Genomic DNA, 12215 nt, shown 5'->3' on the forward strand with positions numbered 1-12215 from the left:
TAGTAATACTGTACTAATTATTTTAAAACTTTTTGTCAGAAATATTTACTTTATCGCTTAGTATGAAATTCTATTATAATATATTACTAGATTTTGATTCGCGTTTCGAAAGCATAGATTTTTCTTAAATTATATACAAAGTTTGTGGTTAATATTTTTGAAATTCTTGTATATTGTTATGTTACAAAATCATATGATATGGAAGAAGATAATTTGTTTAAGTTATATAATTCATGAATTAGTTTATTAAAGATTTTGTATATACACTCTTGTAAAATCTCTTTTAGAAATGAATATTTTACCAGTCCGGAAAACCAAACTAAAATCGACCTGGAAATATAGGTGCGGTTTGGGTCCATGTTTACATATTCAATTTCTTTGGACCAGCAGTTTTCTTTTCAAGTCAAGATCATACCTGAGACCTGTTTGGGCCACATTTTTTATTTAAAAGAAAAGTATTAAGGACTTCTAAGTCTTCGGCCACATTTTTGATTTAAAAGAAAATAAAAAATAAGTAAAGTATTATCATGGGGTATATAAGAGTTTTTGATGGAGGTTATAGGATAAATAAGAATAAAATCCAATTGATTGCCCGAATGTGTATCCCAAAGAAGCTAGGAGGCTTAGGATTCAAAGATATTGAGAGTTTCAACAAAGCTTTACTAGCTAAGCAGGCGTGGAAGCTAGTTCAGGAGCCGGAATGCTTACTTGCCAGCATTCTAAAGAGCAGATATTATGAAAATGACTCCTTCTTAGAGGCTGAAGTGGGAACAAGACCCTCATATGGATGGAGAAGTGTGCTCCATGGAAGAGAGTTATTGAGGCGTGGACTGCGAAAGGAGGTTTGGAATGGTCGATCGCTAAGAGTGTGGATTGATCCTTGGTGTGACTTTGGTGGTAGATTTAACCCATGGATGAAGAAAACCCTCATCAATCTTGAGCTCAAAGTTTGCGATCTGATTGATTATGAATCCGGTTCCTGGAACGAGCAGATTCTAGCAGATCAATTCTTCGATGAGGATGCTGACAAGATTAAGAAACTGAAGCCATTACCGGAGCAAGAAGACTATTGGTGCTGGAAACACGAAAAGTCTGGTTCCTACTCGGTTAAATCGGGCTATTGGCTTGCATCAAAGACGAAACTGCAGGGACTTCTGCAAGTGGCAAATGCCTAACCTTCTTTTAACAGTTTAAAAGAACAGGCATGTCTAACTCAGACTGAGCCTAAAATCAAGCATTTCCTCTGGCGCACACTGAGTAATGCTATCCCAGTCATGGATGCTCTCTCTCGGAGGGGTATGAAGGTTAATGTGAGATGCCAATATTGTGGGATGGAACCGGAAACTGCAAATCATGTGCTGTTTACATGTCATGTCGCAAGGCAAACGTGGGCGCGGTCTCTATTTCCAATCCCAGAAAATGGATTTAATGAGGAGTCAGTCTATGCAAACATCCATTACCTGTTTCAGATGAGCAAGAACATCAAAATCCATCTTGAGATTAGAAGAGTTTTCCCGTGGGTTCTATGGTTCTTATGGAAAAACAGGAATAAATTCTTCTTTGAAGGGAAGCCATTTGATGGGGAGGAATGCATTTGGAAAATTCGACAGGAGGCCGAGGTCTGGTTTCTAGCACAAACTCTCGATCATCAGGAGGAGAAAAAGGAGGCGCTGGAAGGGAAGAATGCTGACCGGAAATGGGCGACTCCATCCAGAGGGTGGTTGAAGTGCAACATTGGGTGGTATTGGGTTAAGAAAACTCATTCCTTAGGTTGTGATTGGGTGGTCAGTGATTCAAATGGTATGCCAATTTGGCACAGTAGAAGGTCTTTTGTGGAGATTAATAACCTAAATGATGCAAAGGTGCATGCGGTGAGGTGGGCTATTGAGAATATGGTAGCTCATAGAGTGGAGAGGGTTGTTGTAGCCTTTGAAGACCCTACATTCTGCGGTATTTTGGAAAGGCCGAAGGCGTGGCCATCATTTAAGGTGGAAAGTACCTTACTATTGAATATTTTGAGTAAAGTCCCAAACTGGAAGGTATGTTTGGAAGTAAAAGAAACTAACAAAGGAGCTTATCTCATTGTCAAGAGCGCTTCAAGCAGGTTTTTTGTCCAGTCGTATGAAGCGGCAGGACAGCCAAGATGGCTAGCGCCTCTGTTTGACAGTGAGAGAGTGGGATCCTTTGCCTAGTTTGGCGTTCGCAGGAGGAGGTGTATTTTTTGTTCTGTCTACCTCTGTTTGGAAGGCCTTTTGTGTCTTCATTTTCTTGTTGGGGGATGCCTTAAGCTTGTAAACCTTGGTTACCACTGATATATATATATATATATGTAAGTTCGAGATACAGCGAGAACAGACGGCACAAAATAATTCCAAGAACAATTATCTCTTTATTAAGAATCACTGAAACAATCTTTTACAAAGACTTGTCAAATCCGAATTACTCAACGCCACACACGGCTTGACACGGATCAATTCTTAATCTACCCTTATGAGGAACCAACTCCTGTTGATCACCTCTACAAATCACTCACTGTCTGAAACCCCAAAGCTGCTGCTATGTTTCCGTGAGAATTACAACGTCAAAAGCTCTAACCCTAATTCTAGGAAAAAGCCACAATATATATTAAATAATATTTTCCTATTATCTAATATAATATTTCCTATATTTTAGCATCACCAAATCTTCAAATTTGTGATCTAATCACGCTCCTTTAATGCATATTTCGTCAACCAAGTATATAGAAATATTCCATATCATCACATCTTGATATTTTCTTTTTATTCTTCGAAGCGTGTGTCACACACCATCCTGTGTGTGTAACACAAGTACACGAACCAAAACTCCACCACTGCAACAGCTTCTCAAGCTCCAAGTTCTTGAGCTTACATTCTCCCCCTTTTTCACTGAGTTTTACAACTCAAGCCTAAGAACAATATGCATCATACATACCACCAAAGTACTAACTTAAACTCCCCCTGAATTAAGTATCATCTCCCCCTGCTTGAGTGAAAAACTCTTTGAACAACTTCATGATACTTGTGGGACCATCAAAAACTCTCAGTACCTTCTAGGCCATCGAACTGGTTCTTCAAACTCAGTATATTGATCACCCATTCGATTGTATGACACACTAGTATGCTCGTGTGACACACCTTTCGTAAACTTAGGATACAGATCCTTCTTAGCTATCCAAACATGTCCATATCTTCTAGGTTCCACATAACAAAAGTTCATCCTCCAAGCTCGCTCAGTCTGGTTTCTCCTAGAATAACAGAAAGCAACAGTATGTCCGGTCTTACCACAAAAGAGACAGCCATTCATTCGCTTAGCAACAATTTTGCTGTCTTGTATCTTTGGAACCACCATCTTTGCTTGAGTTTCATCCTTTTGTTCAGCTGAAATAACTGGGATTGAGCGTTTTACAAACTTGATTCCTTCATTCTTGTCAACCTCTTGTGAAGTCGTCCCTTTATAACCCAAACCCCAACTGATTTTTGGAGACTGCCCAATTGACAAGATATGATCCAGACTTGCTGATCCAGTGTTCAACATTCTCACTTTCTTGTAGTTCTCAGCAAGTTGTCTTTCCAGAAGCTGACTCTTCTCAAGTTCTTGATTCAACAGTTGTTTCATCTGATGAAACTTTATTTCAGACTCTTGTTGAACTTGATTCTGCTCTGCAATAACTCTCTTAAGAGACTGAAGCTCGTCTTCATTATCATCCTCTCTCACCCTACACTTTGATTCACCCTTCGCATCAGTCTGTTCCATCTCTAGGGTGTTGACTTGATCTTCCAAGACAGCTTTATCCTTGATGAGCTGTAGGTTTTCGTGACTGAGTTCTGCAAATTTACCAAAGAGAACCTTATACTCGGCTAGAAAATCTGCATCTATATCACTTTCTGTATCACTGTGTGACGCATCTGAATTGGTGTGTGACACACCCGACATACGAATTTCACCCTTAGTGATGTCTTTTTCAGATCCTATAACTCCATGAAGAGACACGAAATTGAGAGCATCTTCTTTTCTCTCTGGTACTTTATCATTGCAACTTCTCTTCATCTTCATCTTTTTGGTGTTCACACAATCTGATTTTATGTGCCCATAACCATTACATCCATTACACTTGATTTCTTTTCTCTTGAATGATGGACACTCTGTTTTGACATGCCCAATACCATGACAATTAAAACACACCACTGCCTGCCATTTATGTCTTTCTTCTTCTCTAGGCAGTCTGTCGCTGGACATCTTATTCAAAAGATTCATAGTTTCTTCAAGTTTCTGAATCACCAAGTGAATAGATTCTTCAAGCTTCTTAGCTTTCTGGATGTCTTCATTAACTGTGATTTGAGAGTCTTGAGCAGGCTTTGAACACTTAGATTCCAATTCCATCTCCTCAGCCTTTAATATCCCTACTACCTCAGCAAAGTTCAGTTCATCAGTGTTCATCGTCAATGTTATCGCTGCTTTATGTGCTGCAAACTTAGTAGGCAAACATCGCAAAAACTTCTTCACCAATTTTGCATCTTCATATTTTTTACCTAAAACTTGTGCTTCATTGGCTATGGAGCTGAGCTTCGCACTGAAATCTCCGATCTTCTCATCATCCCTCATCCTTATGTCTTCAAACTGTGATGCAAGCAAGTCCAATCTTATCCTTCTAACATTCGCAGTACCCTCGAAAGCATTTTGTAGTATATCCCAAGCCTCTTTAGCTGATTCACATCCCTGAATAAGCTCAAATTGCTTTGCATCTACAGAACTGAAGATTGTATCCAGTGCTTTTGCATTAAACCTTGAAAGTTTTTTCTCTGTTGCTGTCCACTTTGTCTTCAGTTTAGGCCTCTTCAAACCATCTTCTTGCATCACAAACGGTTCTTCCCATCCAGTTTGAACAACTGTCCATATATCTTCATCAGCTCCACGTAAGTTTGCTCTCATTCTTACTTTCCAATACCCATAGTTCATATCATTCAGCAGCAACATATTTTGTGCCAAAATCGCCATATTCTCTTTTCAGGATCTCACCTTGGTTCGAAGATGTTTTCTTCGTTTAGGTGTCCTGCTCTGATACCAATTGTAAGTTCGAGATACAGCGAGAACAGACGGCACAAAATAATTCCAAGAACAATTATCTCTTTATTAAGAATCACTGAAACAATCTTTTACAAAGACTTGTCAAATCCGAATTACTCAACGCCACACACGGCTTGACACGGATCAATTCTTAATCTACCCTTATGAGGAACCAACTCCTGTTGATCACCTATACAAATCACTCACTGTCTGAAACCCCAAAGCTGCTGCTATGTTTCCGTGAGAATTACAACGTCAAAAGCTCTAACCCTAATTCTAGGAAAAAGCCACAATATATATTAAATAATATTTTCCTATTATCTAATATAATATTTCCTATATTTTAGCATCACCAAATCTTCAAATTTGTGATCTAATCATGCTCCTTTAATGCGTATTTCGTCAACCAAGTATATAGAAATATTCCATATCATCACATCTTGATATTTTCTTTTTATTCTTCGAAGCGTGTGTCACACACCATCCTGTGTGTGTAACACAAGTACACGAACCAAAACTCCACCACTGCAACAGCTTCTCAAGCTCCAAGTTCTTGAGCTTACAATATAATCTTTCTTTGAGGAAAAAAAAATCCAATTGATTGTGAACTGTGTTATTCGTGGGCTACTCGGATGGAGATCTGTGTTCTCGAGGAAAGTGGCTTCCCTTGATGAAGCTTGTTTTTGAGGGACGGTTGCTCGTGGAACTTTACTCTCATCCCAAATAAATTTTAAACTTCAACGCCTTCTTTGCTTATTTTGACATCTGGTATCCACATGCTTCGATTCTCTGATGATTATGTGTTTGTCCCAGGAGGTTTAAATGTTCTGGTTCCCTTTTTATTTTATTTTAAGTTTATCTGCCCGATGGCGTTAGGTCTTTATAGTTTTTGGAGGGTAAAGTTTACCTCATCAACTTATGGATGGAAAAAGTATGTTCTTTGCCGGCTTAGACATGTAAAATTTGCATTTCACCCGTTTCAGATGACAAAAATAATAGTACACAAATTCACTCAAGCTATGCCTTTGCTGCGTACTAATACTTGTATGCTTTTAATAAATAAATAAAATCTACAAAGAATATTCACTTACTATGCGCGATATCATTTCCATTAATATCTTTGTTGACAAGTGATGCATAACGATTTTTTATTCAAAAATGATGTAATATCTTTTTTTCCCTTTGTTGTTTTTCATCCGTTTCCTTTCTTCAAGTTCTAACTTTCTGGATATTTCTTGACATGTTCTCATCTCTAAAAGCTTTTCGATAAAAAGGAACTCTGCATTTCATGATGCACTTGAGATCGTTCAAGTTGCCTTTGAGGATCTCAACGACCTAATTTTAAGACAAAAAAAATCAAAACAAAGGTGATTTCTTTACTTGTTATACCAGACAGAGTTTGGTTATGTACCTGACTCATCCCAGGCCTCTCTATTGATGATTCTTGGATTGATAGCGAAGCAGCCAGAAGCACAAGTTTAATCTGCATCCAATCATATTCGCCCGCTAAAGATGGATCAATTAGCTCTCTAATTTTGTTCTTCTTCATCAATGGTTTGGCCTGAGAAACAAAGACCAATGAACTAAGAACAGATGTGGAATTTCAACCCTCAAAAATATATTGGCTCTCTAGGACTAACCCATAGAACAAGACTTTGCTTGGAATAGTCAAGAGCTCGTCGTCCAGTAACAAGTTCTAGCAAAAGTACACCCAGGGAGAATACATCGGTCTTTTCATCTACTATCCCATGTGTTAAGTACTCAGGAGCAAGATATCTGAAAGAAATGAGGATGAATCCATCTCTAAACAATTAATACCCAAGGAAGCATAAATATGCTTAATGCATAGACTCACCCAAATGTGCCCTCAAATTTGGAAACTATATGGTTTGTCCAGTGTTCAGGTAGCCACTTCGCAAGCCCAAAGTCGCATATCTAACACACAAAAAAAGACATTTTAAGAACTGAAAATAATTATCATAAGTACCAATCGTACCTGAGGCGAAAAATCATGCGTGAGAAGAATGTTTGCGGCTTTGATATCTCTGTGAATGATTCTCCTGTGACATCCTCTGTGAAGATACACCAGACCCTCTGCAACTCCCAAAGCTATTTTGTACCTGATGCTCCATTTCATCTTCTCCTTTGAGCCTATCACATCATCAAAAACAATTTAATTATTTTAATTTTTTGAATATGCAAGGTTAGTGATGGAGGAAGAGAGTTTACTATAAAGCATAGAAGCTAAACTCCCATGAGGTGACAACTCAAGAACAAGGTGCATTCCTCCTTCGACACCATAGCCTAAAAGCTTGGCTATGTTTGGATGATTAACATGTGCCATTATACCCATCTCTGATAGAAAATCTACAATGATCTCTTCGATGTTTCCACGCATCAGACGTTTTATGGCTACCATTTGTCCATTTGAAAACTTCCCCCTGTAAACTTCAGCATAACCTCCTTTTCCAATTAGATTCTCTGCTCAATTTAAAAAAAAAAAAAAAAACTAATCATAATATGAAATTCTAATGTTAAAAAAAACAATCCTAACATTGAAGGACATACCTGGAGCGAAATTGTTGGTGGCAGTTTTGAGATCAGAAAAAGAAAAGATTCTTCGAGGAGAGTGTGCAAGAACGTGAGAATCACTGGAGGGGCCAAATCTGAGAGTGTCTCTCAAGCTACTGCATCTTCTCAAAGAGCTTGTAACGGCATTGTTGTACTGAAACTGGACCTTCAGATTCTCTAGAGATTTTTTCGACGTGCTTCTTAGAAGTTGAACAACCCTGCGGAAACGGGAGGAGGAAGGGTTCTTACTGGTAGTTGTACTCTGGGAGCTTTCGAATTCTTCTGTTCTGAAGAACTCTTCGAGAACTCCAGTGGGTGAAGACGAGTCTGAAACTTTCATCATCTGAGAATTGAGAGGAAGATGACAAACGGTTTTTGAATTTAGACAGACACATTCATCATTTAATTTGAAACTTCAACCGGCCTTTTTTGTGTAAAAGGGAAAAGTCTTTTTATTTTATTTTTGTAAAGGAAAATTTTATAAATATATTTCTTCTTTTATAGTAATATTTAAAGGAAGAAAATATCGAACATGGAAATTTTCCAAGCAAAGTTAAGATGAAATATCATTTAATACATTTTTTGTTCAAGAGATAAATGCTAAAGAGTCAGTTTTTTTTTCCAATTTTCGAATCAAAACTGACAATTGTTTTATGATAATTAAACATACTACTGATTTTGAAAATTCTGATTTTTAGGATTTCCCATATAGTAAGAAAAGTAATTTTTTTTTTCATTTTTAGCTTTTTTAGTTAATTTAATATATTTTATTTGTTTCTTTAATAGATTCTAAACTTATTTTTATATTTTGATCTGTATGTTTTAATTTAGCTTATTTTTAAATACGAAGAGGTAAAAGATGAACTTGTTGAATCAATATAATAGAAAACCTACTTTTTGTAATCGACGATAAGAAAGTAGAGAACATCTAGCTACAAAGAACAAGTTGGAAACACATTGGGGGTGATTGGTTTGGTTGTAACTATAGAAAATTTACGGTAGGATTTAAGCTGTAGAATTTTTTGATTTAGCTTTAAGTGATGTAGATTTAAAATTTATTGCTGCAGCAACATATTTCCTACAGCAAAAATAATAGAGCTTTAGAAAATAAGGTAGTTACAGTCATTTTCTCTACATTTTTGTTGTAGCTTTAAAAACAAATATAAAGCATAATTGGTGATTTTAAAGGTTGTAGGTAAAAATTAAAGTTAAAACTACCTCCTACAACCCAACCAATCACATTCATTATCTCCACAATGTCCGATCTGAAATTTAAGAAGCTATAAATATTTATTAAGAACTCTAATATTTTTTCTTAAACAATCTGGAGGCATGTATTTACATATATAATATATTCTGTTAAAACTGAAGTACAAAATAATATTTATCTAATTTTAAGTGGATTATTACATAATTTCATTTCTTTTTTGACTAATTTAACCAGTTCATTTATTGTTTTCATTTAAGTGTTTTATTACATATTTTACATTTTTAAGTCTTGCAAACTACTTCATTAATTTGTATTTTTCATAATAATTCGATGACATTTATTTTATGTAATAACCATAATAGTTTCACGTGTTTAAATGAAGTTACTCTATTAGTGACAAGAAATAATGGGTCAGAATTCAAACTGGTTTAAAAAAAATTATTTTATTTATTTACATAATCAGTTATACATGGACATTCAGGTATATATTATAGATCAAATTTTAAAGGTATCATGCTTTTTATATTTTAAAATTAAAATATACTTGATATTACAAAATTTTGGATAGTATTCTATTTGAATTCTTTCGAATCTGAATAAATTTGTATAAATCTAAAAGTATTTAAATAGCCTATATGTTTAAAAATGTCAGTAGATAATTTATAAAAAAAATCAAAACTTAATTTGCACGGACATACGAGTCAAACTCTAGTTTCTATTAACAAGCATGCAGACCAAAACTAATATTTCACTAGATTATGTCCATATCGATCCTTAAATCTGGACAAAGACAATAATTTGAATGACTAAAATAATCTCCATTGTATTTCTCTATTTCATTTTAAAATTAAAATATGTTTATTTGTATTATTCTATTTCTAAGCTTGAAATTAATCCTATTTATTTTTAACCTCTACAAGATTTTCATAAAATTATGATTTTGGTTAAACTAATTTTTTTCTAAAAGACTATGTTGCACAGTTGCAGCATATTTTTCTCTATTTTAGTATATTCTGGGAGATGAAAATACGAGTTGTAAATGCCCTGAAAAATTACTGTATAATGTGAAAAAAGACTTTAACAAACCATAACGTGTTGTGTAAGAGGCATACCAAATTCTGAAATTCTTTGCACATACCGAAACAAGTTGAATAATTTTTGCACATACCGAAACAACTTGACTTCGTTATTCAAATATTGTCGTATAAAGCGAAACACTTGCCAAGAAAAGAAGATGAGTAACCAATAACTCTTCTACGAAAATAGAAAACAATTCGATGGAATAGTGAAACACAATAAAAGAAGGAATAAAAATGGGGAATCTACGGGCTTTTGCTTTGTTTTACCCTAGTCTATTTCTCAGACGACTGTTACTGTTCTAACGCTCCTCTACGGGATGTTAGGTGTTTTGAAAATATTAATATAATATTTATTCAAAAATAAATAAATGAAGAATATATAAGAATAAGAAAACAGATCAGCTCACCATGCCAGAAGAAAAAACTGAAGAACATGTGAAACTCAATATATTCTGCTTGGATGATGAACTAAGAGATGGGAAATGGTAGAGAGTAGATAACTACCACTTCAGTTCAGGTACAATAAACCATCGCTTTCTTACCAGAAATATATAAAGACAATCCCATGGTTATTTTTCATAATAAGCAAAATGGTAATGATAGGAATTAGAAAGAGTCGATAAAAAAAAGGAATTAGAAAGAGAAACTGAAAACAAAACAATTTATGTTTCTCTTAGATTTGATAGTTATATAATACGTCATCTATCTATATATATAAAAGAAGGTTGGATCCCTTCTACTGACACATCAGCATCCATGTCACTAATTCCTCTTCTGTGGTCGCGACAGCTGTCCCCCTGTACTAAACGTTGCGATTCATTTAATTGGAAATCATATTGGGCTTTCGTCTGTTATGTTTTTATCCAATAATTGTAGGCTTAATTTTTTTGTTTTGTTTACGGCCCTGAGTATCTCTTACTCGAGCTAACCCTACTTTCATCTTCGTTTCTATGAGTTTGACGGCGATGAAGACGAACGATCTTCTTCTTTTCTCATGTAACGGATCTTCTTCTTTTCTCATGTAACGGATTGATTTATGATCTCTACTAATGGATCTTCAATGCGTCGGTCAGTCGTCGAAATCACCATTCCTCTGTTATAAATATAGGTTAGTATTTCTCTTATGGAGATAGTGATCTGTTCATCCATCTGCACCTTATCTCTCTTAATCTCCGAACTTCTACTAATCTCTCTCAATGGCCAACTCTATGGTGTTTTTTTCCGATTTGAAGTTTGGTAGGTGTTCATCGGTTGTGGAGGCTCGGCTGCGGAGGTACTGGGAAGCGAGGAATATCAAGCGTGCTGGGAAGCTTATATGGGTTGCTCATGGTCGATGTTAATGTGAGTGGGATCTGATTTTTTACTCTTCTATGTAATGATTGTTGTGAGTTTGTTCTGATTTTTTTACTGTTTTTAATAAAAGAGATGGACATAGGAGGTGCAAGAGGAAGAACATGAAGAGACTGGGAGGCGGTGGTCTTCCTCTCCACATTTTTGGTAACTTGAAGTCAAATAACAGCCGCAAAAATGCTTTCATCAGTAAGAGACTCTTCTCCTTTACCCAATTCAAAAACACTGATAGAGTTAGCTGTTAGCTATTCTTTTCTGTTGCGAGGATTGGGAGGAACCCTTGGTTTAAGATGATGATATGATTGTTACAGTGTGTATGTAGTATGTACACTGTGTAATGATTTTGTTTGATTTTGTTGTGTGTGTGTGTGTTTAGTTTTATGACCATCATTGAAAGTATGGGGAGCAAAGGGAGACGAGCAAGTTGCAGCCAAGAAAGAATGCTTGAACATTTCAAGACACTTGAAACAGAAACAGAAGATTAAAATAACAACATCAATTACAATAATTGATGTTAAAACATATATTTTGTATCATTTATTAATAAGTGTCTCAAATTGATACCATTTGATTTTCTAAGAACAACAAAAACAATCGTAAAAATTAAAATTAATTTTATTTTAGAGTAAACTGCATATTTTTAAACGTATATAAAAATACAATATATTTTTAATTGGTTTTTACTGGCTTAACAAAGATTAGTATAGACAAATATAAGTTAATAACAACATCAATTACAATAATTGATGTTAAAACAGATACTTCATCTCATTTATTAATAAGTGTCTCAAATTGAAACCATTTGTTTTCTAAGAACAACAAAAACAATAGTAAATCTTAAAATTAATTTATTTTAGAGAGTAAACTGCATATTTTAAACGTATATAAAATACATCTTTTTAATTGATATTTACTGGCTT

General features: G+C 35.2%; 1 protein-coding gene across 1 annotated transcript; it reads right to left on the minus strand.

The window, feature by feature from the left end:
* Positions 1-6069: 6069 nt before the first annotated feature.
* On the minus strand, positions 6070-10550 carry LOC108835328 (receptor-like cytosolic serine/threonine-protein kinase RBK2). The gene is made up of 8 exons (XM_056992267.1): positions 10353-10550; positions 7654-7999; positions 7315-7566; positions 7082-7236; positions 6941-7020; positions 6726-6861; positions 6497-6646; positions 6070-6420 (listed from the first exon to the last, which is right to left on the minus strand). The coding sequence occupies exons 1-8, from the start codon at positions 10353-10355 to the stop codon at positions 6295-6297; spliced, it is 1248 nt and encodes a 415-aa protein (XP_056848247.1). The 5' UTR covers positions 10356-10550; the 3' UTR covers positions 6070-6294.
* Between the last annotated feature and the right edge of the window lie 1665 nt (positions 10551-12215).

The sequence above is a fragment of the Raphanus sativus genome, chromosome 8 (genome assembly GCF_000801105.2).
Source record: "Raphanus sativus cultivar WK10039 chromosome 8, ASM80110v3, whole genome shotgun sequence".
In the NCBI taxonomy this organism is placed as follows: domain Eukaryota; kingdom Viridiplantae; phylum Streptophyta; class Magnoliopsida; order Brassicales; family Brassicaceae; genus Raphanus; species Raphanus sativus.